We start from the raw sequence: 26,516 nt of genomic DNA, 5'->3' as shown, positions 1-26,516 counted from the left end.
GCTGAGAGAACAGCCAGTGCAAAGGCCCTGGGGTGCCCAAGGACAACAACCGCTCAATGCAGCCATTATTTCCTAGGGATGCCATGGCAGTGGCTGAAAATACAAAGACACCGCCTTATCCTCAAAGTGCTCACAGAGAAATGCAGATGAAATTCCATGATCATTACATTATGTGTTTTCCATGGGAGCCTCCTGACACAGGAGAAATCAGAGTAGGCTTCCTGATGGTGGTGCTGAGTGAAGTCTTAGCTATGGAGGTGAAGACAGAAGAAGCAGAAGTACATTGCAGGCAGACAGGGCGGCAGAAGCAAAGGCATGGAGGTGGGACTCGGGAGGCAACACTTGCACGGCCCCCAGGAAGGACAGGCAAGTGGATGGGGAGACAGGGACAGCATTTAAGGCCACGCCTTAAACCAGAGAGGTTCAACGAAGAGATAGGAGCCTGCAAGGCATGGCCTGCACACAGGGAAGATTTGAAATCACCCAGACTTGCTGAGGGCTGTCCCAGAGGCAGACCTAAAACCTCAGGAGGAAGGTGGCAAGGTGGACTGGTCAGCGATTTGTGCTGCCCCCCAGAGCAGAGCTGAGGCTGGCAGAGGCGGTCAGCACAGGCTGGACACCCAGCTGTCCCAGAGCAGACCGAGGACCACACCCATGGGGTCTCAGAGAGGGCTGGGCGGGGGCCGAGGAAGGGGCAGTTCAGTTTGAAGGGCTTGTGTGGCTGGGCTGGGGGGTAAGGAAGAAGGCAAAGCAGAGGAAACCTGGAAAACACCTTCCAGGGAGGAATCCCGGCCATGGGATCCAGGCTGTGAACCCCAAACCCAAAAACAGCTCCCAGAGCCGCCACAGACTCCACCTGGCAACTAACTGGCCGGCACAGCTGCCTTCTCAGCAGTGCCTGGGTGAAGACGGAGCGTCCAGGACCTTTTCATTGGTTGGCATTGGCGTCTGGCCCGGCTGCAGGTCAAGTGCGCTGGGCTAATGCCGTGTGTGCTGCACCCACACCCAGTGTGCACCTGCCGACAGCCTCAGCACCTGCGCCCTATGGAGCCCCACCCACCCCTCTGCATGCGACCCCGCTGCACCCTTACCTGGCTGCTTCACGGTGACTTCGGTGCGCCCTGAAACCTCCTCCGCCAGCTTGTACCACGCATAGTTGGGGCTCAGCAGCCACTCCTCCACGTGGCAGTAGTAGCTGCCGCTGTCGCTGACCTCTGCCCTCTGGACAGTGAGGCTGAACAGGCCACCCGATGCATGCCTCTCGAACTGCAGCCTGGGCCGCAGGCCCTCCTCCTCGGCGTAGGTGCCGTACTCGAAGGCAGAGCTGTGGGTGGTTTTGAGGATGAGCTTGCCATCAGCGTCCGAGGGCTTGTGCACGTACCAAAGCACGGCGAAGTGGGAGTTCTGGCTTGTCTGAGACTTCACCGAGCAGTTCAGCTGAATGGGCCTGTTCTCCACCAGGGTGAGGGTCCTCTTGGATTTGCTCACCTGCAGCTTCGTCACTGCGGAGGGAAGGGGCACAGTTCAGAACGATCGCCTCCTACTCCAGGGAACACGGCCAAGCTCACACGGTGCCTGGAGGCCCCACCACTGACCTGCTTCCTCCAAGACAGCTCAGTGTGACAAAGCAGCACGGGGCAGGTGCTACCCTCAGACACCCCTCCGTGCGCTCCCTGCCTGCCACGCCCCTGGGCTGGGGCCCTCACCGACTCGCTACGCGTGCCCTGCCCACGGTCCCTGCCATCCAGGGTGATCCTGATCCAGCAAAGACACAAAGCACAAGGCAAGCCTCTGGCACAGCAGTTAAGACCTCGCTTGAGATGCCCGCACTCCACCCTGGAGCGCCTGGGTTCAAGCCCTGGCCCTCCTCCCAATGCACACCCAGGAGACAGCAGGTGATGGCGCCAGTCATTGGAGCCCTCTCACCCACATGGGAGATCCAGCCTGCGCTCTAGACTCCTGGCTTCGGCCAGACCCAGCTCTGGCTGCTGCAGGCATTTGGGGAGCAAACCCCCAGATGGTAGATCTCCGTCTCTTATTCTTTCAAATAAATAAATAAAGCTTTTTAGAAAACTAAAACCTGCCCCTAACACATCCCTATTTAAAAGTGTAGTGGTTCCCAACAGCCCACAGGACGATAAAACTTCCTTTTTCCAGCACAGGGTCCCTCCAGGATCGGTGCTGCCTCGTCTGCCATTACGCACCCCCAGGACCCCCATCCCTGCCAGGCTGTCTCTCCCCGACTCTGCTCTTTGCCCTGCTGTGCCTTCTGCCTGTCTCCTCGCCTCCTCCCATCCCCACCCTTCTCTCCACCCACTCTCCAGTCCCCTCTCATCCTCGGGGCCCGGTGCCCGTCCTCAGCACCCTGTTTACCTCCAGGCTCTTTCCCTTGCATCTGTCTCCCACCTAGCCTGTAGCTCCCAGGAGTGGGGCTCGAGCTCTTCCCGTTCAATCAGCCAGTATTCACAAGTGCCCACTCTGTCCCCTACATGCTGCCCTGGGGCGGAAGACAGAGCCGACTGCACTCAGCCCAGGGCCTGGGCATCACCAAGCACCCGTCAGTCTTTGCTGAAATGCGTGCATGAGTGGGAGAGAGAAGGAGTGCGATGGAGAAATCTGCAGCAGGGGAGGAGAGGGTGCTGGGGCAGCTCCTCCCAGGCAGGGAGAAAGGCAGAGGGCTGAGCAACAGGACAAAGGGAACCAACTCAAGATACCCTTCCCCCACTCTCCTGCTCCCAAAACAGCAAGGGAGGGCAGGCCCCAGAGTGCGGCCCTGGCTGTGAAGGTCGCAGATGTTCACCTCCACGGCGGCAGGAAGCCAAGGTGGCGGTAACCTGAGTTCTTCCCCACCCCCTTGTCGATTCACCTGGCTCTGCCTTCTCCTACTTTCCCTCCTCCCTGCTACTACAAAGCAGCACAGGAGAGAGCAACGATTCTGATTCTTAAGTTCCTCTTAGGAACTGTGCATAGTAAAAACATCATTGCACTCCCACTCCTCTCTCTGCACTTACATTTCACCTGCCAGCTAAGCAAGAGACCTGGCACAGCACACACACACACACACACACACACGCGCGCGCCTGACAGGGAGAGCCAGCAGGGCTTCCTGTAATTGGGTGGCAGCGAGGCAGCTTTGCCCCTGCTGGTGCCCAGCGCCCTGCAGGGCAGGCGGTCACGACCCTGGTGTTGCTGCTGGCCTTGGCCGGTCAGCTCACTCAGATTGGCATGCAAGACAGCACCAAGGAGGAGTCCCACACATCAAGGAACGGCAACTTTCGGAAACCACAGCCTGCACTGGAGCCCCTGGATTCAGCAAGCTGAGGGGTGGCAGCAGCCCACACCCAACACCATTACTGCCAAAGCAACCCCGAGGCCACAGCTCCCAGCGGTACGCCAGCACGTGCCCCAGGGGCTGCTGCGCCTACACCTTTGCACACCCCCAGACTTCTCAGGCCAGCCAGAACACAGCAAGCACCAGCGTGAGAGAAACCCCATCTCCCCTGCCCCCACTCTGGCTTCTTTTCTGCTAACAAGCTCAGTCTTCTGCCTTCTCCCTTCTTCAAACACGGACAGTCCTCCAGGGCACCCGAGGAACTCAGGGCAGGGTTTACCATTAAGCTCCTGGGTGGAGGAGACTGGATTCCTATTAGCTTGCTGGCCAGTGTACTTTTCAGAATGGATCCCTACCATACCGGAAACAACCGGCTCCCTTTTCATTCCTTTCCAATCCAATTCACCGCATGCAAATGATATCTCTATCAGTACAAATGACACCACCTGAATTATCTGGTTCTTGGCCAAAAAAACCGGGTTGTTCAATGTAGAGTAGAAAGAGCTTTAAAATGTATTATTAATTGGGGCCGGATTATTTTTGCAACTGTTACTAAGGAAACCTCAATTGCTATAGTAACTGCATATGTTAAACTGGAGTCCTATGACTAAACTTCAATCTGGTCACATGGCCTGAGGACGAGCACCCAAGGAAGAGAAGGGTTTCAAAGCATTTCGATTTTTTTTCTCCTTCCCCATGTCAAAATATTGTGAAGTGTTGAGAAGCTTGAAAGAGCGGCATTTTGAGATTCGGTGCCTGCCTGACAGGTGCACAAAGGGTCAGCTGTGGATTTCCTGCCACTTCTCAAGGGCACAGAGGACTCTGCTGAAGCCCAGGAGAGACCGGAGGCTCCACATCTAATTAGCAAGCACCCCCTTGTCCTGCCTCAGCACTGCCCTAGGGTGGGAGGCCGGTGTCACCTGCACAGCCCCCCTTCCTCCAGTTAGGACAGCCTAGCCCCCTTCAGGAACAAGGATGCCTCTGCCTGCAAAGCGAGAAATAGGAGCACGGTGCAGATTAAAGCCATAGTCTACAGAAAGAGCTTAGCACAGAGCCTGGTATGTACTAAACACTCAGTGAATGTTCACTATTCCCATTCCGACTGGGCCAGTGGGCCCGCCTGGGCCCGAGTCCGGAGCTCCATAGGAGGTTAGAAACTGACACGAGTGGACCAGCAGCATGGGCATCACCTGGGAGCTGTGAGGAATGCAGACTCTCAGGCCCCACCTGGACTCAACGAACCAGAATCTGCATTTTCCCAAGATCCTCAGGTGACTCAGAAGGGCCCCAGAGCCCAGGAAGCCCTGGGTGTGGCTTGCAGGTGAAAGAAACTTAGAGGCAATAAATGCAGAGGAGAAAGGAAGAATGCAGAAGACTGAGTTCTGATTAATCCCCCATGGTGAATCAGCAGGAGCAAGCGAAGGATCCCAGAGGAGGCAGGAAGGAGGTGAGAGCCCCGCCCATGAGAGCAGAGTCCAGTGCACTCCGCACCTCCATGCCAGCTCCCAGTCTGCAACCCCAACCGCTTCCTTCCCAGGCCCCAGATTGAACCTTGGAGAGTCTGTTATAGAAGAGGCTGTGGCGCTACCCGCCAGGGCAGGGTGGCGGTGCGGGACAGACGTCAGCAAGGAGAGGGACTTGGCAGCCAGAGCGGCAGCAGCTGCCCCAGCAGCCGACCCGCCCACCCTGCGGGTTCGCAGCCCCCACTGAGTTCATCCAGAAGGGATTCCCTTGAACTCCACTACTGCTCTGCCACAGGCTGCCTGGCATTGACCGTGTCGTTCTGCCTCTCAGATTCTTTTTTTTATTTTTTTTTTTAAATCAAAGAAGAAAAAAAAAAAGAGGTTAACTTTTAAAGCTCTTCTCTTAGCTACAAAATTCTATGCATCTGACTCAGTCATTGCAAAACAAATCCATAAAGGGCTACTTGAATAAACAGGTGATTAATCTTTTAAAGGAAGGGCCACTCATTCTGATTGTGATGGAGGAAGGGTACCTTTCAAACAAAGCACCCATCTTCTGAGCTAGGCCCTGAGAGATGAATGCAGAGGGGCAGGCGAAAGGGCACCCTGGAAAGTGGGGACGGAGAGCAAAGATGACGACCTCTCTGTGCACAGACCGCCAGGGACCAGGAGCTTGTACTTGACCCTGACCACCTGTGGCTCTCCATGGCCCTGCAGCCCCACCTGGGAACTCATCAGAAGCTAGTGAGTTAGAAACGCTACAGGCAGGGTGTAGCAGCCTGCGGTTTCCTGAGCCCTCCAGGTGACTGGTGCACACCCCAGCTTGAGAAACCACAGGTGAGCCTGGGGATGGCCGTGAATGAGCAGAAGCCAGAGGGTGGCAAGTAAGGAGAGACGGCTGTTCTTCATACACCTGCCAGTGATACCAGGGTCAGCCAGGGGCTGCCAAAGGAGAGATTTTTTGAATGGAAAGAAGCACTTAAGACTCTAGACTGGGGGAGAATAAGAGGGAGCTTCTGGGGATGCTGGCCCCATTGTTGGGGGAGCAGGCAGCGAAGGCACCTGCCAGTCACAGTGGTCATTGTGGACTGCCTATGTCCCCAACACCCCTTGGCTCCCCGCTCTTCTCTCTCCCCACAGCCGTGCCCCTGATTATCTCTTTCTCAGATGGTTGTAGGGGCCCTGTGTGTGAGTCTCCCCGCCTCCAGCCCTGGCCACAGCCAGGGAGATCTTCCTAAATGGCAGGTGGGAACATGTCGCTCCCCAGTTCGGCCCTCCACTCCCCGCCACACAGCCCATGACACAGTCCTTAACAAGGCAGCCGCGGAAAAGTGCAGGCAGGTATTTGCTTGCCACACTGACGTTGGTGTGTGTTTGTAGGGGGGGTCTATTCAATGGGCTAAAGCCAATAATAGATATAAAACCACATCTGGGACAACTTCACGCAGCCTCTGCCTTGGGTCCTATGTGACCTTCAACGACTTTCACAGGCATGGACTTTCCAACTCTGAACCTAGAACCCACTGTCACTTTGCTACAAGACCTTTTGCGGGGCAGGCTTTGGGACCAGCTTAATCAAAACAGGGTTCTCCTTTGTTCCGTTCAGAATTGTAGCCGGAGTTGCTTGGGACTTCAGAAACCTGGTCCCGGAGGGCAGGGCTGCTTGGGGTGGAAGCCCCTGGCAGGGGCCGCTGTCGGCTTCTGTGCCTCCTGCTGTCACTGTCCAGAAGCAGTGACGTGATGAAGCACGTTATTTTACTGTCAGCTAAAACAACTCCTCCTCTACCCCACGGTGGGGACACTCTAACGATGTGGAAAGATCAGGGCGGTTCGTGAACTTCAGGGCGTAAGAGGAAGGATGTATGAGTAGGATCATTAGTGCTAACACATCACTTTAGAAGAATGCCTTTATTTATTTAACAAACTTTCCTGCGGTCCTTTCTCTGTGCTCTGTACTAATCCAGGCGCTTTAAAACATCAGCTATGTGGCCCTCAGCGTCCTGAGACAGTCTTACCCCCTAGTGCACACAGACACTCGCTCAAGGTCACACAGGCAGTTAAGTGGCAGCACTGGAATGCAGACCCAGGCTATGCTTAAAGCACAAGTTGGGACGCTCCACTCTGCTGTGCAGAAGAGGGTCCCCTGCTTCCTGCCAGCCTGGCCTGGGGCTGAAACCCTCCCAGAGCCCATGTTCAGTCACAAACGAGCTGGCTGCTTCTCCCCAGCGGTCCCCCCATTCTCTCTCTTGTCTGGGCCTGACACCTTCTGCCCCCTCCCACCCTCACCGCATCCCCCGTGCTGACTCTGCCTCCACACCTGCATCGTTTCATCCCACTTCTCTGTTCCCTGCCGCCTCCCCTGGACAGGGGCTGCGACGTGTCCATCTCCGCAGCCTCGCCAGCTAGGCGAGGCTACTGGCACACAGCAGGTGTTCAAGTGTGCTTGCAGAGGGATACTGGGGGTGGGGGGTTCCCAGGGGAAGGCAGCAAGAGACTGGAGGTGCAAACTGCTGATCAGGCGTAAGCCGGGCACGCCCTCCCTGCCTCACCTGCCTGCAAAGGAGCAGGGACCTTGCTCACCAACTCCAGGAACAGGTGCCCCTGGTGTCACCAGGACACTGAGGTGTGGGGCACAGAGGGAGGGCTGGGGACGACTCTCCTTAGGGCTCCGGTACTCATCCTCACGCCATCTCGGCACAGACAACAGGCAGAAGCCACGTGGGATGGAAGAAGGAGAACCCCAGGCTCCCCAGAAAGGAAGCCAAGGCCACTCCTCTGTGGGATGGGACGGCCAGGCCTCTGCCAGACTGTGACAAGTACAGCCAGTGTGCACGTGCCCCGGACTCATAAAGTCCAAGAAGAAGCGCTCAGCTATCCCAGTCTGCCAGGTCAGCAACAAGAAATAGAAGAAAACGGATTTGGCAACATCGAGGGTATTAAATATTCATCCCGACTGCCCATCAGCAGTCCCCGCAGAGCGGGTCGGCGACGAGCCGGCTTTCCACCACTGCGGGCTGTCCTCTTGGAAGCTTGTTTATTGCCCTGTCGATGTTAATGTGCAATATTTAATAGCCTGCCCAAGATACGGCCGTAAACATTTGGAAAACGAGTGCTGACATTTCCCTTATTGCTTCTGTATTTAGGAATGTGTAATCAGTGGGTGTTCTTGGAGCTTAAGAAAAGCAGGAGGAGGCAAGGGGATGCCTCGCGACTACAAGAACGGTGAGGAACGAAGAACTGGGCTACAGGTCCTTGCACCGGCTACAAGTCTCGCCCGTCCGCCCCAGCTGGGGGCCGCCCTGTGTGATCAATGAGGAGTAAGATGCAGCTAAATCTATGAGCAAATGGGAGTGCTGGCATTCCCAGAAGATCTGCTCGGGGACTGTGGATGGGAGCGGAAGCGTGTGTGGGGGAGGGCCAACCACGGAGCCCCAAGGAGGAGACCGTGCCGTCCAACCAGAGATGCCGATGAGTGCAATGCCCATGGCGTGGTCAGGATCTGCCGATGGCTCTGGCAGGGAGAGCCCGTGGCACAGACCACACACAGCCTTGCTGGGGGAGATGACGTCACTGCAGTAGACAGCTGGTGCTAAATGCACCAGTGTGAGTCAGTCGCAGTCCCCAGCTTTCTACTTGATTCTGCTAGACTATGACAAAACAGTCTCTCAAAGGGAGTGGCAGGGGACACTCCTAGGAAAGAGCAGGGGAGGAATCCATGTTTTGAGGGACAAGGGAGGCAGGGAGAATCAGGAAAGGAGCCTGATGCTGGTGTCGCCACCTTGTGGCAGAAGTCAGAAGAAACGGGGGAGTTTAATGTGGGAGAAATTAAACTTCAACGCCATTAGCAAACTGTGTCTTGTGATCCTGACTTCTAGAAAACAAATCTAAGGATTCAGTAAAAGGGATCAGGAAATCAGGGAAGGTAAACCACAGAGACGGGGCACAGCCGATAAAAGTGCATGGTACCAAAGGACTCCCGGGAAAAACCAACCAGGGGCTGCCAAATACTGCAACATCACAAATCCGAGAGCTCGTGCTCCAGAATAAGATGGCCTGCCTGGATCTGAATGCTGGCTCTGCACTGATTCTGGACCCATCGGCAATCCATCTCAGCCATGTGTCAGCAGCCTCATCTGTGAAATGGGAGAGACAGTACCCCTGGCGCTACTGCGTGGGTGATGTGAGGAAGAACTAAGTAAGCACATGCCAAGCACTCGGATGGTGCTCGGTGAACATCAGCAGCTACCCTAGAGCTTGCTCTATATCCGTGACCTGCCGGAAGCCTCTTCCTCAAGCGACAATCTAACCGAATCCAGAAAGGGTAACTGCTGATTATGGCACCCTAAAAAAAAATAAATAAATAAAAGGCAACCTCTTCCCATCCCAACTACTTTTTAATCAGGCACACCTGGGTTCCCCACGCGCTGTCTGACTCGGACCAGTGAGAACCTCTCCGGGCCTCTGTGACTTCATTTAGCAAATGGAAAAGCAATAGCTTCCTCCCAGGGCTGCAGCGGAGATGCAGTGACCTAATACACACACAGCCAAGTCCAACACCGTCGCTAGCACGTGATCAGTCCTCCTGGATGTTCCCACTTCTGTTTCCCCAACCAGAGTGTGCGGGAGGGGTAAGACGAGGGCAAACACGAGGCTCTCTGGAAAGTATTAAGTGCCAAAGGCATAAATATTTAATGGCAGGCAGGCAGTAACACTTAAGGGGATGCACTTTCTCTGAGGCCTCGGCCAGCTTCTGGGAGTCACCCATGGCCTCGAGCACCCACCTCTGCTCTTTGCAGCCTCCCAGGGGCCATGAAAGCACATCACCGAGCGTCTTAAACAGAGCCCTCCTCCCAGCCCAAGTACAACGATGCTTCTAAGTCTCCCAGGCTGGCCACCATGCACTCACCCTTTATGGTGAAAACATCAACCAAAACCAACTCAAAGTGCACATGACACAAGACCTAAGCCGACCCCCAGAGCAGGTGCAGGGTCTTGTTACTCTCCAGTGACTTCTTCTACCCAGAAAACAATAATACCTGCAACGGAAATGCACACATATGGAGCACAGAGAGGTGCGAGCTCCACATGCCGTTCAAATCTCTGTTTTGGGCCGGCGCCGCGGCTCACTAGGCTAATCCTCCGCCTTGTGGTGCCAACACCCTGGGTTCTAGTCCCGGTCAGGGCGCCGGATTCTGTCCCGGTTGCCCCTCTTCCAGGCCAGCTCTCTGCTGTGGCCAGGGAGTGCAGTGGAGGATGGCCCAAGTACTTGGGCCCTGCACCCCATGGGAGACCAGGATAAGTACCTGGCTCCTGCCATCGGATCAGCGCGGTGCGCCAGCCGCAGCGCACTGGCCGCGGCAGCCATTGGAGGGTGAACCAACGGCAAAAGGAAGACCTTTCTCTCTGTCTCTCTCTCTCACTGTCCGCTCTGCCTGTCAAAAAAAAAAAATCTCTGTTTTGTCATGAAACCAGATGGTCTGCCTACAGCAAGGCCCCCAACGACGGTGAGCCTTGGTTTTCTCATGAGCAAAACTGGGACCCGAGCAACTCCATCATTAGGTTGTCGAATGACTTTTTAAAAGAGAACATAAATAAGCTGCAAAGCCTGGCACAGAAGAGGTCCTTCTCATGTCTTCATCCCACCACAAATGAATCAGAATCCAAAGAGTCAGACCCTTCCATGAACTAACTCCAGTTGCTTCCCCGGGGCACTCCAGTCTGGGATTCCAAGTTGTAGCAGAAGCGGAGATTAGGGACGGATTCACAGGAGCAACGCAGGGAAGGCCTCGGGTCAGCAGCCCCTCCACTCTCTACAGCTTGCAGAAAGAACCACGGGACGGGCGCTGTCGCTCAGAACACTGACCCTGAGGGGCACAGGAGCTGACAAAAGGGCCAATTAGGATCCTAATGTCCCACTCAGTAAGGCAGCCAAGTGGGTACCCCAGCATTTTCCACCACAAGGGTTCACGTAAAATGGGCTCTCTGCTTAACCCGCCATTAACCTGAAAATCCACTTAAGCAGAACAGCCTTCTGCCCGCACCGTGTCAGGCTGTGCCGAGGCTCTAATTGGCCACGGAATGGTCTCTTCCTTCATACCACTTGTTTGTTCCAAATCGGGCACAGCCTGGGACTCGGTTGTGGGGTCAGCAGAGGTGAAGGATAAACTCAGCCATTATCATTACTCAATCTCACGTCACTGACAGCACTGCGGCCCAGGTTGGGCACTAATCACAGCGGTGAGCAGACAGCCCCCTTTTGTCTGGGTGTTCAAACTGGCTTCACCAAGCAGCTAGGTCAAACAGAGACATATTGGCCAGGCCCCACCCTCACCACGTAGCCTGTGGGTGACTGATCCGTCCCATACCTGAGAGGTGCAGGGGCCTACAGAACACGCTCCCGCCTCTACCAGCTTCCAACCTCGGGAGCCGCTCACAGGGACAGATGCAGAGCGAAGCCTGAAGGGTACCATCTGCAGGGAGCCCCACCGACTACCACTCCCCAGATGCACGCACCCTGCTCAGTACTTAGAGAGCCCTGGCCTCTACAGGAGAGGCACTCGCGCTCGGCACCGCGGGACGGGGCCCAGGTGGAGGAAACCGTGTGGGAGCGGATCAGGGCGTCAGGTCCTGGCTGCGCCGTCCCAGGAGCTCCCAGAGCAGGCGTTCGGCAGGCGACCTTGTCTCCCTCTGCCCTCCGCCCCCGCGCTGCCCGAGCTTCCTGGTCTGCACACAGCGCACAGTGGGATCCCTCTCCCATGTAGCTGCCGCAAGGACTAGAGCGAGGAGCTTCCGTGAAAAGACAGAGCTCTCTGCACACTTTGTAAATGTCAGCGTCTTCACACACACACACACAGCCCGGGGCGCTTCTGCAGCCTACAGGAGTCTAGCGAGACTGGACCACTAAGTGTGATGGGAGGTCCCTGACCAGATACTGGCTTGTATGGAGGGGAAAAAAAAAAAAAATATATATATATATATATATACACATATACATACACACACACATATTTTATACATGTATATTTATATATGTATATATACACATGTATAATTTATATATGTATATATGCACACATGTATATTTTATATGTGTATATATATACAAACACACATATATAAAAGGCATTATGAGGACAACTGGAGAGATGCTGGTAACAGACCCACACAGATGTTAAATGTCCAGACTATGATGATGGTACCCTGGTCTCTTAGGACAGCATCCTCAAATATTTAGGGAGAAGCACCCTGATGCTCAAAACTCACTCTCAGATGATTCAAAAGCAACAAGTCCCATCAAGGAAAGGGAACCTGGCACGCATCTCTGTATCACTGGAACCGTCTCCAACTCGAGGGTCTGGGAAATGAAGAAGCCATGCCGCGGCACTGAGACACATCTCCTTCCCTCCTCCTCCTCCTCCTCCTCCTGTGAACGCACAGCCTTGCACACAGCGCTGCGATGGTACAACACGGGGTCCTCGAGCCGGCAGCACTCACCTGGCTGCAGCACCCGGATCTCCAGCAGGTTGGAGGTCCTCTCCGCCAGCCGCGTCCACGTGTTGTTGTAGTTCCTCCGCCACAGCTCTGCCACGCACTGGTACTTGCCCGCCTCCGTGTCACTGGCCCTGCTGATGCTCAGCCGGACGTTGTTGCTGGATTCGGCCTTCTCGATGGCAGTCCGAGTGCGGAAGCTGGAGGACCTGTCCCCCCACTGGACCCCTCCGTCCCGTGTGAAGGTCACCAGGTCGTGGAACTCAACGGTACCCACGGGCTGGAAGCGCCAAGTCACCGACACGGGCACCCGGGCCGGGTAGTGGGGTTTGATGATGCATTGCAAGTCAAAGGAGTCGCTGTAGGTCACCCCCGGGGTACGGGAGATGGCTGTGACCGCAAAGCCCATCTCTGGAGAGAGAACAGAGAGATTCAACGAAAGGGGAACTTGGCTCTCTCGGGGCAGCTCGACGCCAGCAAGAGCGCTACTGGCAAGGGCAGTGGCACACAGCGGAGGCTTGTGGGCCTCTCTCGTGAGCCCTCACACCTCACACTCAGGCTCATGTTTCTTTAGGTACCACGCCCGGGCACAGTCCCAACAGCCCATGGCCATCCTGCCGGGCAGCACGAGCCCTATTCCTTTCCAATGAGATGCTCGTGTGGACCTTTGTGTTCGATCCGCCTCTGGAATTAGACATCACTGCCCTCTCAGGGGCTAAGGCCGTGCCTAGGACTCAGAATTTCACACAGGCACCAACGCTGTGGTACAGCCAGTTAAGCCACCACTGACGACAACCACATCCCACATCGAAGCACCAGTTCCAGGCCCAGCTGCTCGCCTTCCTATCCAGCTCCCTGCTAACGCGCCTGCGAAAGCAACCTAAGATGGCCCAAGTCGCTGGGCCCCTGCTGCCCATATGGGAGACCCTGATGGAGTTCTAGGCTCCTGGCTTCACCCTGGCCATTGCAGCCATTTGGGAAGTGGACCAGCAGATGGAAGATCTCTCTGTGTCTTTCTCCCTCTGACACTTTGCCTTTCAAGTAAATAAAATTTTTTTTTTTTTTTAAAGATGATTCCAAAAACTGGAGAAGCAAGCCCTGAAGCCAACGTCCTTGACTGCATACAGGTGGATGCAGCCCCAGCTTTGGTCGCTAGCTCCAGGGGGCAGCAGGGGGAGGAGCCTCCAAGTCCTTCACTTCCTTCAGGAAATCCAGGGCACAGAGGCAACCAGGGGACCACAGCGGGAGGGACTGCTCTCTAGCAGGTGGGGGCAATGGCTCTGAGCCCAGGGCTCTGCAGTGCTAGTGGGCTGAGCCTTGCCACTGACTGGCGTGCTAATCCTAAGCGCTCAGGAGGAACACCTGGGAGCTCCGCCAGCCGGCAGAGACCACTCCACACCAACACGTCGATTACAATCACAAAGCGGCAGCCTGTGGGATTGACCACGATTGAAGCTGCCAGGCGTGGTGCCAACTGCTTTGTTCTCAGCAAGCATGCATGGAAAAACAATCGTGTGCTCAGCCCTCTTCACAGATGGGTAAACTGAGGCACAGAGAGGTTAAATGAAGGACTCAGTGTCAAGCTGCTAGGGAATGGCAGGCAGGCTGCAAACCTCCAGGGACCCGATGCCAGCGGCTGGAACTTCACCAGCGCGGCAGTGAGGACGGCAAAGACTCGAGACGGCTGCCCAGCTCGGCCACTTCCTAGCTGTGAGAGAAGCAAGTTATCCAACTACAGAATGGGTACTCCTGAAGATTAAATGAATTCGTATTTGTAGCACACTTGCAAGAGTCCCTGGGCACATGAAACCGAGCAGACACAAAGGAAAGCACTTTAGACTCCGTAGGGAAAAGGCAGGGCCCAGAATGAATCTTTCTATGGGGAGGCGGATGTTGAACAGGTAGGCACGGTTTGCTGAAACCTCTAGCTCTTTGACTTGGATTTCTTAAGCTATCTTTATGCAGCCTTCAGAAAGGATGCCTTAAGTCAAAAAGACTGTTTTGAAGTCTTCTAAGACACAGAGGCCCATGCATAAACATGAGGTGGCCGTGACGGGCACTGGGCGCTTGTGTGCAGTGTGTGTCGCCAGGAGACCTCGGGGGATAGGATTTGTGCCAGGCATCTCTGCCTCACCGCTGATGGGGAGGGGGCTGCTCCACAAAGACGACCCTGCCTGGGCCTGGCAGGGGCACATGAGCTGCCCCGCCTCAACGTTCCTGCTCAGTGTCTCACACCTTGTCACTGTCACCTCCCTGAGACGGGATCTGCACTTAACTGCACCAACATGAAAACGCATTTAAACTGAAAAGCCAGGCTTAGTACAGGATGCCACCCCAGCCCCACCCCAACTCTCCCCTGGTCCACTCTCTGATTGCAGCTTTAGCTTGTGCTCCAGGCTGGGAGGCGGCACAAGACCCCAGAGCAGCGCACCCTGGCTGCAGGAACTGCCAGACACAGAGAGTCACCCATCACCTGCCAAACTGCTTGTGGAGAAACACCCCTGCCTAGCTCTAGCTACTCACACTGGCCGCCCAGACCTCTCCACCCATTCCTTCTCTCCGGGGCCACACTGGAGCTCAGCTCCAGGAGAAACCCCATCCCTGCAGGAAGTCCCCCTGCCCACCCACTCACACCTGTGAGGAAGGGGGGGCACGTTCTGGGAGCAGGATGTGAAGCTGCTAAGGACCATCACCAGGAAACGCAGCTCCCTGGAGGCCATGTCTGCTGATAAGCAGGGAGAGCCGACTGGGTGAGCTCCCTTCCCAGCCAAGTAGCTGCCCGGCCTTTTAAATGGAGCAGACTGATTCTATTAGGCAGATAAAAGTCGACAGAAGCCTGTTGAACTACCTCATGAGAAACAAATCGAATATTCTTTAGTCTTAGCAAATCTCAATTTCATGCTAATGAGGAAGTGGCTTTCTTAAGTAGGGGCCTTAGAGAGGAGGAGAAAAAAACTAAGATAGAGTGCCGGCTTCCTGAGGCTTGGTCACTGAAAAGCTGTAGCCTCGGGCAAATTATTTAGCCTGTTTCACTCTGTCACCCCCAGCAGGTGAGGATGCAATGGGACAATTCAGTTTAAATGGTTAGACTGAGCCAGGAACATAGTACATGCTATGCAAACGGCAAAGGGGGTTTCCTGGGCCCTTGCCTGAGATGCCAACAATGCCATATGAGCACTGGACTGAGTCTCGGCTGCTCCTCTTTGGGTCCAGCTTCCTGCTAGTGTGCCTAAGACAGCAGCGGAAGATGGCCCAAGTGCTTGGACCCCTTCACCCACAGGGAAGACCTGGATGGAGTTCCAGGCTCCTGCCTTTGGCCTGGCTCAGCCCTGACTATTGTGGTCATTTGGGGAGTGAGACAGTGGGTGGAAGATCTCTCTCTTCTGTCTCTCCTTCTTCTGTAACTTTGTCTTTCAAATAAATAAGAAAATCTTAAAAAAAAAAAAAAAAATGGGGGGGGTGGTTTCCTACCCTCTCCGCCCTGTTCTGCCCATTTGAGGAGGGCTGGGGCCCTGGGCAAGAGACAAGCCATAGCTTGTCTTCAGGGACAGTCTTCAAGGCAGTCAACATGTCCCTGCCGGGTGGGTGTAGTAACAGTTCCAGCTGTCGTTGGCCCGGGTTTCACCTCACCTTCCATCCCCCAAACAACTGCTAGTCCCTTCCACCCATCAGAAGGTCCACCCATTTCTGGCCAGACCTCTGGCTGCTTGCTGAAAGTCAGGGCAAGGTGCCTGACACAGGAGCAGAGCCCACGGAGGTTCCACCTGTCACTTACCAAGTGCCGTGATGGAGACCAGGGTGCTGGCCCGGCGCTCCCCCACGATCTGCCACTCGCCGTCCACCGCCCGCACCCACTCAGTCACGTGGCACTCGTACTGGCCCTCGTCCTCCTTCCTGCTGTCGAAGATGCCCAAGCTGAACGAGTTGGGCTGCACCTGCTCCATCTGGACGCCCCCGAAGCTGCTGCGCTCCCAGTAGGATGCGCCCGGCTGCACGGTGCCGTCCCGGTCTAGCCACATGATGTTGCTGCGCCGGTTCTGCCTGTCCACGAGCTGCCAGATGACGGAGAAGCGGCCCTGCGGCCTGCCCGCTGTGCGGATGCTGCAGAGGAAGCGCAGGTCCTCGCCCTCGAGGATGACGCTGGCATTGCTGGCCACCTCCACGGAGATGCTGCTCTCTGCGGGGGAGGGAGAGAGGGCCATGTTGCGGGCTTTCTGGTCTCCATGGCGCCTGCCTCACAGGTGCACAGGAGGATGGGTGTAAATGGAGTGTGTCCAGGTACAGCGAGCCTCAGAGGATCAAGAACACCCTGACGCTTGCAGCTGCAAGCCCTGGCTGGTTCTGGACATTGCCACCTGGGATTTTAGATCTGCTGACCTAGGCTGCTCTTTCCTGTGTGCAGAGGTTCTAAGACCTGAGACCAAATCAGAACCAAAGAAACATAACACAAGGACATGACACTTAGGGCATGAAGCAACTGATTAGGTTAACCTGCTCAGGGCCTTTCTGCTTGGATGTTCAGCAAGACATTTAACTCCAAAATCCTACTTCACCTCTGTCTTTTCCCACCATCCAAGGCTGCAGCCGTCCAGCAAAGCTGCACAGCCGCAGCATGCCATCCTTGTCCTCCAGGACAACAGCAGGAGGGAGGACAAAGGCCAGGGAGAATTTGGAAGATCACAGGTGCTGGAATGTGGGTGACAATGGAGCACGGTGGTGTAGTGTCAGAGTGCTTGGGGGAGGAACATTCCTGCCTTCAGTAACAGAGCAATAGACCAAAGCCAGTGTGGTTTGGCACTCACCAGTCTCCGGCCCGTCCACATTCAGCCCTGGGGTTCCTTTGCCCTCTACCTTGAGACTTTCTGCCAATCAAAGCTGGGGTAAGGCTTTTGCTCCCGTCCCTGCCTCAGTCCAGCCTTTGCTACTCAGCTAGCTGAACTCACTCGATCCAATTATTTAAACTGTACCTGCCTCAGTTTCTTCTTCTATAAGATAGGTAGAGTGCTACCTTCTTTACATGCTTAGTATTTTAAAGACTGAAGAGTACGGGCTGGCACTGTGGCACAGTAGGTTTAGCCTCTGCCTGCAGTGCCGGCATCCCATATGGGCGCTGGTTCGTGTCCTGGCTGCTCCTCTTCTGATCCCTGCTAATGGTCTGGGAAAGCAATAGAAGATGGCCCAAATGCTTGGGCCCCTGCACTCATGTGGGAGACCCAGAAGAAGCTCCTGGCTTCTGGCTTCAGAAGGCTCGGCTTCGGCATTGTGGCCATTTGGGGAGTGAACCAGCAGATGGAAGACCTCTCTCTGTCTCTGTAACTCTGCCTCTCAAATAAATAAATAAATCTTTTTTTAAAAAAAGAAAAAACTGAGAAATAAACAAGGCAACATAGACAGACTGCCTAACACTAAGTAGGTTTTCAAGAACCGAGCAGCAGGATCATGATGCATTTTCCTATTCCCAGGCTGCATTTCTATAAACACACTACACAGCCCGATCTACCTTCATTATGCATATACTATTCTGAATTACCTGTGTGGAGTTCAAAAGGCCTGTAAACATTTAAGAACACAAAGCACCATAACAAATTTGACCCCAATTCTCTGGGCACCACCCACATGAAACACATACAATAATCTCAAGCCAATCAATTAAATCAAACCCCAGATTAACAGGCACACCTGATTACCAAAGGGAACCCCCATATGCACGACAAAGCGTTCCAATCAGCTTGCCTCCCCTTTTATTTCCCCCACAGGCGACACAGAGGAAGATGAACACGGGGGCCTCAGCTTTAAGCTCTGTCACAGTGAGGACGCCAGCTGCCCATTCTGGAGCTGCTTTACTTCACATTAAAATAAAATTTAATTTAAAAAGGCCTGGACTGGGTGAGGGGGGAAGACAGCACTGGTCCAGAAGCCGCTCCCCGAGAAGCGCTACCTGTGTCCTGAGCAGCCATCTCCTACAGCACTACTGCTCAAAAGCCAGGATCTGGAGAGGCGTAGACCTGGGCTCCAGGGCCCCGCCTGCCTATCCCTAGCTCTGCGACCTGTGCTTGTGCCCTAACCCACCCCACCTCCACTTTCTCCAGGGCACAGGGGAAGACACAAGCAGCGTCTCCTGCTTAGTAGTCAGGACACTGCAAGGATTAAATGAGGCAATTATTTTTCATCCACATGAATGACAGCAATATTCCTCTTTAGTTTGGTAAAGATTCATCCCCACTGAAACCAACTCAAGGTAAGAGATTAAAAGGGCCACTCGGACATCAAGGGAGAAAACCCTTTGGCTTATCTTAGGCAGAAAAATGACTTATAGTGAGTTCCTGCTAGTCCTTACTGGCACCCCAGCAGGCTCGAACACAAGCCCTGGCTTGCTGGCTATAAGGGCTGCTGTTTGGGGCCCTGTTGCTTGAGCAAGCCTGGAAAAACCCCACAGTTAGAATGTGGAGCTACGAGAAGAAAAGCCAACGTGGCAGCCAAGGCAAAGACAAACACAGACCTGCTGCAGCGCCCACTGAGACTACGTGACAAGGGTTTCCGGGCCTGAGAAAAGGCTGCCCGCCATTGAAAAAACTCTCAGGATTAAGTGAAAACCAGGACAGAACTAATGAGAATCTGAACGCATGTTCAGAAATGGAATTTCCCATCAGGAGGTGGACGGCGTAGCACAGGCTAAGCGCAGAGCAGTGGGGTCTGGAGTTAGAAGCAAACATTTCTGATGCAGTGTAAGCTATGCCACTAACTGAACGAACAGCCGGCTGGGCCCCCTCCCTGGCGGAGGCTCTGCCTTCCTTATCCCCAGGCTGGGCATAGAGTGTCCTCTGCAGGGACTGGGGAGGCGGGAGCAGAAAAGGAGATGACATCTGCAGAAGCACCTTGGGCTCTCGGGAGGATAAGCGCCACTCCAATTCAAGGCATCATCACCATTCCCAATGTCATTGTCATTGTCGGTGTTCTCTGGCAGACTTACCCACGTGGCCTTGGGGCAGGATCTGGTGGTGCTGGGGGACTTTAACTACCCAGTTATCTGCTGGAAAAGCAATACAGCAGGCCACAAATCATCAAACACATTCTTGGCAGGGGCTGGGGATGCTATCTCTTAGTACACACGACACAGAAAGTCACAGTGTGGCTGCCCTTCGCGGCATCCTGACACAACACGGAGGAATTAGTGGCAGATTTGAAAGGAGACAGTCCGTGATGGAGGCAAGCGCAGGCCAACAGGGAGACAGTACAGAGTGGCATTCCATTCAATGCTATTGATCGCACAAATACTCAGCAAGCACCTATTCTATGCAAGGCACCATGCTAGGCAGTGCAGGAGAATAAAAAAGGTCTAGGGAACAAAAGAACTTCGAGGTAATTAGGTGTGCGAGTGTCTGTGGTTTTCAAAATTAATAATAATAAGCGGGACAGAAAATAATCCTGTTGATGAAGAGGAAAAGAGCGGGCATGATCTCTGTGTCTACTTTTGATTTCACACTGGAAGAAAAATTTTGCAAATACGTCCAAGTGTGAGTGAAGTGAAGGAAGTCATTCCAAGGCTAAAAGGAAGAACAGTAAGAGCAGCTGAGAGGAAGTGAACGGTTAGTTTTCAAACTTTCATCGTCTTGCTTAAAATCAGAGTAAGTTGCTATTCTCTTCACTAAGAACAGAACCAGGAGAGAAAGGAGATTAGTAAGAACACCCTGATTTCTACGGATGCTTAAACACGACACGAGGAACCCCCAGCCATGGGCACAACCCACCCTGCCAGCGCTCCTTCTGTGGTGGCGGGGAGCCCACCGATGCAGCCTGGGACACCGGCCACGCCTCCTGCGGGGAGACGTGAGGAACCCCACCACCGACTTTCGAAAACCCAAATTGCGGCAGGGAAGAGAAAACTGGGGACAGGCCCACCTTCGCACCCGGGAAAACTGACGGCGAATCCTTCTTCTTGAAGATAACCCTTCCGAAAGAGAGCCGCTCTGCTCAAGTGGGATTTCACGACTGGCATGTACCCACCTCTCCCGGGGCTCAGTCCCCACACAGGAGCAAACAGCCTTGCTGGGTGCCTGGTTTCCCTCCATGCTGAGCTGGCTCTCTGGGCCCTAACAGAGTTCCTGGAGCTAGGAGCAGCCGATGCCCATCCCCCTAGCCCCAGGGTGGGGGAAGAGTGGAGTCTGCCTACCTGGGGTGGGGGGTGAGGCAGCCAGGCTCTGCTCGTCACCCACCGCAGCCATTCTAGGCTGGCTACTGACCAGGGCCCGCGGGAGGAGGCGCGAGGGGCACGGCGACCTACTTACTGAGGGGGAGGACGATGATGGGTATGTTCTTGGGGCGCTTGCTCTCCTTGTCGATGAACTCCCCAGTGACGGTCTTCTCCCGCTCGGTCACCCGACAGTTGTACTTCCCGCTGTCCTCCTGCCGCAGGTGGTAGATCTTCAGCACAAACACACTGTCACTCTCTTTGGCCACCTTCAGCTGTCCCCTGGCTTCCCGGTGGGCGAACTCGCTGTTGAGGACCGGCACGGCGTTGGGCCCCATGCTGGCGATGAGTGAGCTGTTGAAGGCCCAGGAGACAGCAAAGTACCGGTCTGGGATGTTCTGGGCCTCCAGGATGCACCTGAACTCCACGGGCTCGCCCACCGTGTGCAGCCGCTTGTCCGTTTCCAGGCGGACGGTGAAATCTTTGTCTGAGAAAACAAACACCGTGGCACATGTGTTCTGGGTGAAGAAGGACCCAGGCGAGCTAGACCGTGCCAGCCAATCGTGGCTGCCCTCCCCCGCCCTCCCATGGCTAAGCGCACGCAGCTTCACCCAACCCAGCCCCACAGACACCTTGGGGGTACCCAAGAGCATCTCACCAGCCCCCAAGTCTGGGCAACTTTCAATCCCAGTGGAGACCAACAGGGCTCTGCTGAAGCTCACTCTGCCCCAGGCTGGGTGCCCAGGGGGCAGGTGTAGCCTTCAAATACACACCCAGGACCCCACTTAAGCCTGTAGGACCTAGCCCACTGAGGTCTGTGAGACAAAATTACAGGGCAGTCCATATACTGATGCTAATCCTGCTAAATGCAGAAAGATGAACACGTGGAAATGGTCTACTCGCCCTCATGTGAATCCTGGAAATACTACACAAGAGACAGGGAAACTAACGTCTGTTCCCTAGCTTTGTCACACCAAATCTTTAGGCAGAAGGAGTGGGAAGGTACCCACTGCCACTGAAAGCCAGACCACCACTGACACCGTCAAGTGCCGGAGCACCCTTCAAAGAGCTGGCTGTTTAACCTGGCACCATGGGTGATCAGAGAAGGGCTTGTCGCCACGGACAGCATCACAGCACGCCGTGTACAGCACCAGTGGCCATCAATCCCCTGAGACAGTTCTCAGATCTCCCAGGCACCCACTGCAGAAACAGGGGCCGAGAAAAAGGAGTCCGAGTTGGAAGAAACCCTAGGTCCCAGGAAGCAGAATCACAGCACCCCAGCCAGCGGAGGCTGCGGCTGTGGCCGCTGCCCAAACCCCTGCTCTCCCTGCATTCCCCTCCAGAGAACATTGAGAGGAAATTCACAGTACAAGGAGGGCCTTGTAGACGCATTAGCTCCAGCCTCGGCTGCCTTCCCAGCGTGGCACTGCCTTCCCACCTCACAGATGAGAGCCGACACTGCTGCCCTGAGAAAACCGGGGACCACGAGAGGCTGCCCTCGCACTCCTCCTCCCTGCCAGCTGGGCTGTGCGACCCCTGGTTCTCCAACATCCCAGCTCCTTCCTGCATCCTGCAAACCACACTCGACCCCTCCAAGGCTCACCTCCCAAGTGTCACCTGCTGCAGCGGCTTCCCCCCTCCAAGACCCCAGTCCCAGGAGATGGGACTGGAAGATACAGGTTTCAGCCCAATGCCCTCCTTATAGGCAACCGTACCCCGTGGCATCTGCCGGACACCGGCCATGTGGTCAAGCAAAGTCAGTCATGAGCAGACCTCAATGCCAGAAAAGTACTCCTTGTGCCTGAATGCCACCGAGGTTGTGCGAGGTGGACGAGGGACCTCGGAGTTTTCCACGGGCTCCGGGTGAGGCTGCGCACCTGCGGGCAGGTTGCTTCTTTTGGCAGTGTTAGGCTCTTCTTACCCCTTCTGGCATCTCCCCAGTGGCTTTGGTGAAGGCTCGGCACTCCCAGGTTGAAGGCACAAGATTTACAGCCCACCAATCCCCTTTCTGCAGAGCAATCTGCTTTTGGATATGCCCAGTCAATTAATTCTCTAGAAATTGATTTAGGCTTTTTCCAATATGCTTCACTCGCTAGCTCCCTGAAATGTGGCTTCCTGCCCTTCCCAAACACCCACCACAGAGCCAAGGAATGCCACCAGTGGTCCACGCTGCCTCCCCCACAGCCGAGGGCTCCTCTCAAGCAGGCTTCAGCCTCTGGACCCCTCCATCGCCCAACCGTGCGTTCCCTCCTCTCCTTGGGCTTGCCTGGCCGTACTGCCCCTCCCTCTGCTCCCCTGACCACGTCTTACTGCTGCTGCTGCCCTGGAACCATTCCTATTTCTACCCCAGGGGCTTTCCTGGGCCTTCATCACTCCACGATCAGTGTGTAGCCCAGCTCTGTTTCCAGAAGTCCGACTGCCCACTGGGTGTTTCCCACCTGAGCATCTCTGTAAGCTGGCTTGCAAGATGTAGCCCTTGACTCACAATCACAAAAACCAAAGAAAAGATGGTAGGCACGGGTTCCAGTGGAGAGGCAGAGACTTCCAAGCAGGGCTCGGCATGTCCTTAGGACCGTTCAAGGAGCCATGGGAGCCCTGGGCCCAGGGCTTCCAGCCGATGTACCTCCCTCCGTCCATCCCTTCACTGCCTCCTCCCAGGGCGCTGCCCCGGCCCTGCTCCTGCCAACCTTGTCTCTCGACTTCACACACAACCTGCTGACTCAACCTCCAGGTGGCCTCCCTGGCTTTTTCCTTCTAAAACGCTGATCTGATTGTGTGACCCCCGCTTGACAGTCCCTAGCCCACTTCTCCCATCCCCACCTTGTCTGCAGCAAGGGTTTTCAAAATTCACTGGGAAATGGAGGAGGAGGAGGAGGAGGAGGTCATCCCCTCTTCTTACAAAATCCTCAGCTGCTTCACGTAGGAAACATTCAGCTGAAGTAAGTAAGAGGGGAACACTCAAGCCCCCACCGGCCTTCGCACACACCCTTACCACACAAGTGTGTGTATGAACATGCACACACACACACACACACACACACCTGTGTGCACTTTTTGGGCCCCTCCAAGAAATTCCCAAAGTTCCAACCAGAAGAACTTGAAAGCTGTGAGTCCAGAGTCAAGTCCAAGCTCCGTGTCAGAGCATTTGAGGCTTCGGGCTACCTCTCCTCCCTCCTCGCCTCACTTCCTGTCAGACCCATCAGCGTGCCACCGGACTTTCTCTACTCACCACTCTGTCCTTTGTGCTTTTCCTCCTGCGGGCTCCCTTAAGCATCAAGACCCAGCCCAAGTCACCAAATGCCCTGCTTTTCCTGGGTGTGCCTTCGCAGCTTCATCCAGTGGACACTGAACACTAGCTGCAAGAACACGTCACACTTCCTGTGTTTCCAGAAGGCTCTCCACAGACACTGTCACAGCACGTGGCACATTCTGCTGGGCCCTGGTTCTCAGGTCTGTAAGTATCCCGAAGGCAGGACCAGCATTCACCTGCGGAGCCCCTAATGCCTATGGCCACGATGCTAGGGGAGATGGCGGAGCATTTATTGGTGCAGACTGGGAGAAGGGCAGAGTTGGAGCTGCAGTCACTGAGCCTGAAGAACTCACAGAGCCTCACAGAGTGACGTCATGGACATTTTGTTTTTCCTTTAGTTTTCCCCTGGTCGGCTTAGTCTGCATACATTTGCCGGGCAAATTCCAAAAGTCCTAATTCCAAATTGGTAAGATTAAAATAAAGAAGATTAACTGATGCAGCCTAATCTAAAAGTGTGAAGACTCAAAACTTGGTCCAGACGTTGGAAGCTGATCTTAGGGAAGGGAAAGGATAAATAAGACAGGCCCTTTGACAGAATCCTTAACGTTGGCAGATCCAGAGGCCATGGAACGCTCTGGGTCCTACAGGGCAGATCAGGGGCACCCTCTGGCTACAGCCCTCACGTCTATCAGATACCCAGAGAATCTCTCTGCCCCAGTCCCTCTATAACCATGGGGGTGAAGTATAGACAGCAAAAGGGTCACCTGGGCACTGCACTGGGAACACAGCTTCCCGATCCACCCCGGGGCCTGGGCTTTGTGACCTCTGGGATAAGGCTCAGGGGTGAGTATTGTTAGGTGAGGCCGAAGCACTCACTGGTCTAGCGTGACAGAACTAAGCCCACGACAGCTGACTGTAGGCAACAGTGCATAGGGATCCACGGGGGACTCCACCTGCACCACTACAAACTCACTTCCACCCCCCCAACAGGACCCCCCCAGCCCTCACCTGACGTGAGCATCAACACAAGGGAAGACCACAGCCCACCCACCACAACCCAGTGACGGCAGCCCCAGCCAGAGCTGGGGGCAAGAAGGCTAGCTGAGAGCCCGCCCTCACCTGCCAGAGCAGCCCACACAGTTGTCAGCTCCCAGCTGGAGTCTGGGTTCTGACCCAGTGTCTGGTGGGCTCGGCAGCCTGGAGGGTGGGGTCTGTGACGCAGGGCCACACTGGGAGCGCCAGGGAGGAGTTCAGCTCATCCTGCCACCATTAGCTGCCCCAGCGCTAAACACTCAGCCTTCTCCGGGACCCCTTCCAGCTCTTCCAGAGAAAACAGCTGTGGTGGACACAGCGGCCCCTAGACCATCCTCATCAACACGTTCCATGACCCTTACTGGGGCCCCAACACGAAGCTCTTTGCACTCAGCACCTTCACCTATAAAATGGGGCTGGCGCTGTAACGCAATATGGGCGCCGGTTCGAAACCCGGCTGCTCCACTTCCAATCCAGCTCTCTGTTGTGGCCTGGGAAAGCAGTAGAAGATGGCCCAAGTGCTTGGGCGCCTGCACCCGTGTGAGAGACCCAGAGGAAGCTCCTGGCTCCTGGCTTCGGATCGGCACAGCTCCGACCATTGCAGCCATTTGGGGAGTGAACCAGTGGATGAAAGACCTCTCTCTCTCTCTCTCTCTCTCTCTCTCTCTCTGTGTGTGTGTGTGTGTGTGTCTTTCCCTCTCTCTAACTCTGCCTTCCAAATAAATAAACAAATCTTTAAAAAAAAATTGTCTGCTCTGAAGCAAACCTATTGGTACCTAAGAAGGCAACTGTGACCCACGGGAACAGGAACCCAGAGAGCCAAACAGTTTCTGTGAGATCTCCCGATTTTTACAATGAATTCCCAATTCCAGAAACCGCACCACCACAAGGATCAAACACACACCAAATACTAAGCGCGATTCAGTCTGGGCAAGACCTGGGTCCTGGACTTCCCGCCTCATCCTCCGGCCACGGGCAGCCCCTTCCCAATGTCACGTGAAAACCTGTTGTTCTGTCACCAAAGAAGGTGTCCCCGTGTCTGACAACCCTCCCCATCAGGCCAAGAACAGGGACAAGCGGCTCAGGGAGACTGACCAGTGGGCTGGACGTTGACCACGGCGCCCTCGGAGCGCTTCCGGGTCATGGCATACCACGACCCGTCCGGATCCTGGATCCACTCGGCAGCCTCGCAGTAGAACTCGCCCTGGTCGGAAGGCTGCAGGTGGAAGATGGTGAGGCGGAAGGTGGCCGGGCCCAGCTTGTCCAGGCGCACCTCGCCCAGGCTCTGCCGCTGGGCGTACTCGCTGCTGGAGTGCAGCACGAAGTCCCGGCTCAGCGCGATGACCTCCACGGGCTTCTCGCCGCCTCGCTGCCGGAGCCAGGCCACAGACAAGTGGCTGTGCTGGAACGTGTCCGTGGCCACCTCACAGCTGAGCTCCAGCGGGTCCTGCTCCACCTTGTGCAGGGTCTGGGGCACGGCGGTGGCCTGCAGGGAGTCGGGGATCACTGCAACACACAGAAAGGCCCCGGAGCGTCAGACCACAGAGCCACAGACTCTCAGACCCCACAGGGAGGGGGGACGGGGGCGGGGCTGAGCTCCCCCTTCCCTGGCAGTGACACAGCTTTGGCTTGGAAATGGAATGCATTTTGGGGGTACTGCTACTCACCCATTTGAGATAAAACCTGGGTTGTAAGAGTATTTCATTTTGCATATGAAATGAACCCCCTGAAAATACAGCGATGAGCTGTCGAACCAGGTACTGC

General features: G+C 55.2%; 1 protein-coding gene across 4 annotated transcripts in view; it reads right to left on the bottom strand.

Moving 5' to 3' along the window:
• The window catches only part of IGSF3 (immunoglobulin superfamily member 3), a 94,289-nt gene that overhangs the window by 15,155 nt on the left and 52,618 nt on the right, over positions 1–26,516 (bottom strand). For 2 of the 4 annotated variants that reach the window (XM_051856126.2, XM_070077815.1), the window contains exons 4-8: positions 25,848–26,258; positions 20,568–20,957; positions 16,058–16,459; positions 12,289–12,693; positions 1,092–1,502 (exon numbers count right to left, since the gene is read on the bottom strand). In XM_051856126.2, the coding sequence (XP_051712086.2) occupies positions 1,092–1,502; positions 12,289–12,693; positions 16,058–16,459; positions 20,568–20,957; positions 25,848–26,258 (2,019 nt within the window). Of the gene's footprint in view, positions 1–1,091; positions 1,503–12,288; positions 12,694–16,057; positions 16,460–19,252; positions 19,313–20,567; positions 20,958–25,847; positions 26,259–26,516 lie in introns of all 4 variants that reach the window. The other 2 variants (XM_051856122.2, XM_051856125.2) reach the window with 2 other exon arrangements.

Source organism: Oryctolagus cuniculus, chromosome 7, assembly GCF_964237555.1.
Source record: "Oryctolagus cuniculus chromosome 7, mOryCun1.1, whole genome shotgun sequence".
NCBI lineage: Eukaryota > Metazoa > Chordata > Mammalia > Lagomorpha > Leporidae > Oryctolagus > Oryctolagus cuniculus.
The sequence above is the reverse complement of the archived record's forward strand: the minus strand, read 5'-3'. Positions and strand labels throughout refer to the sequence as shown.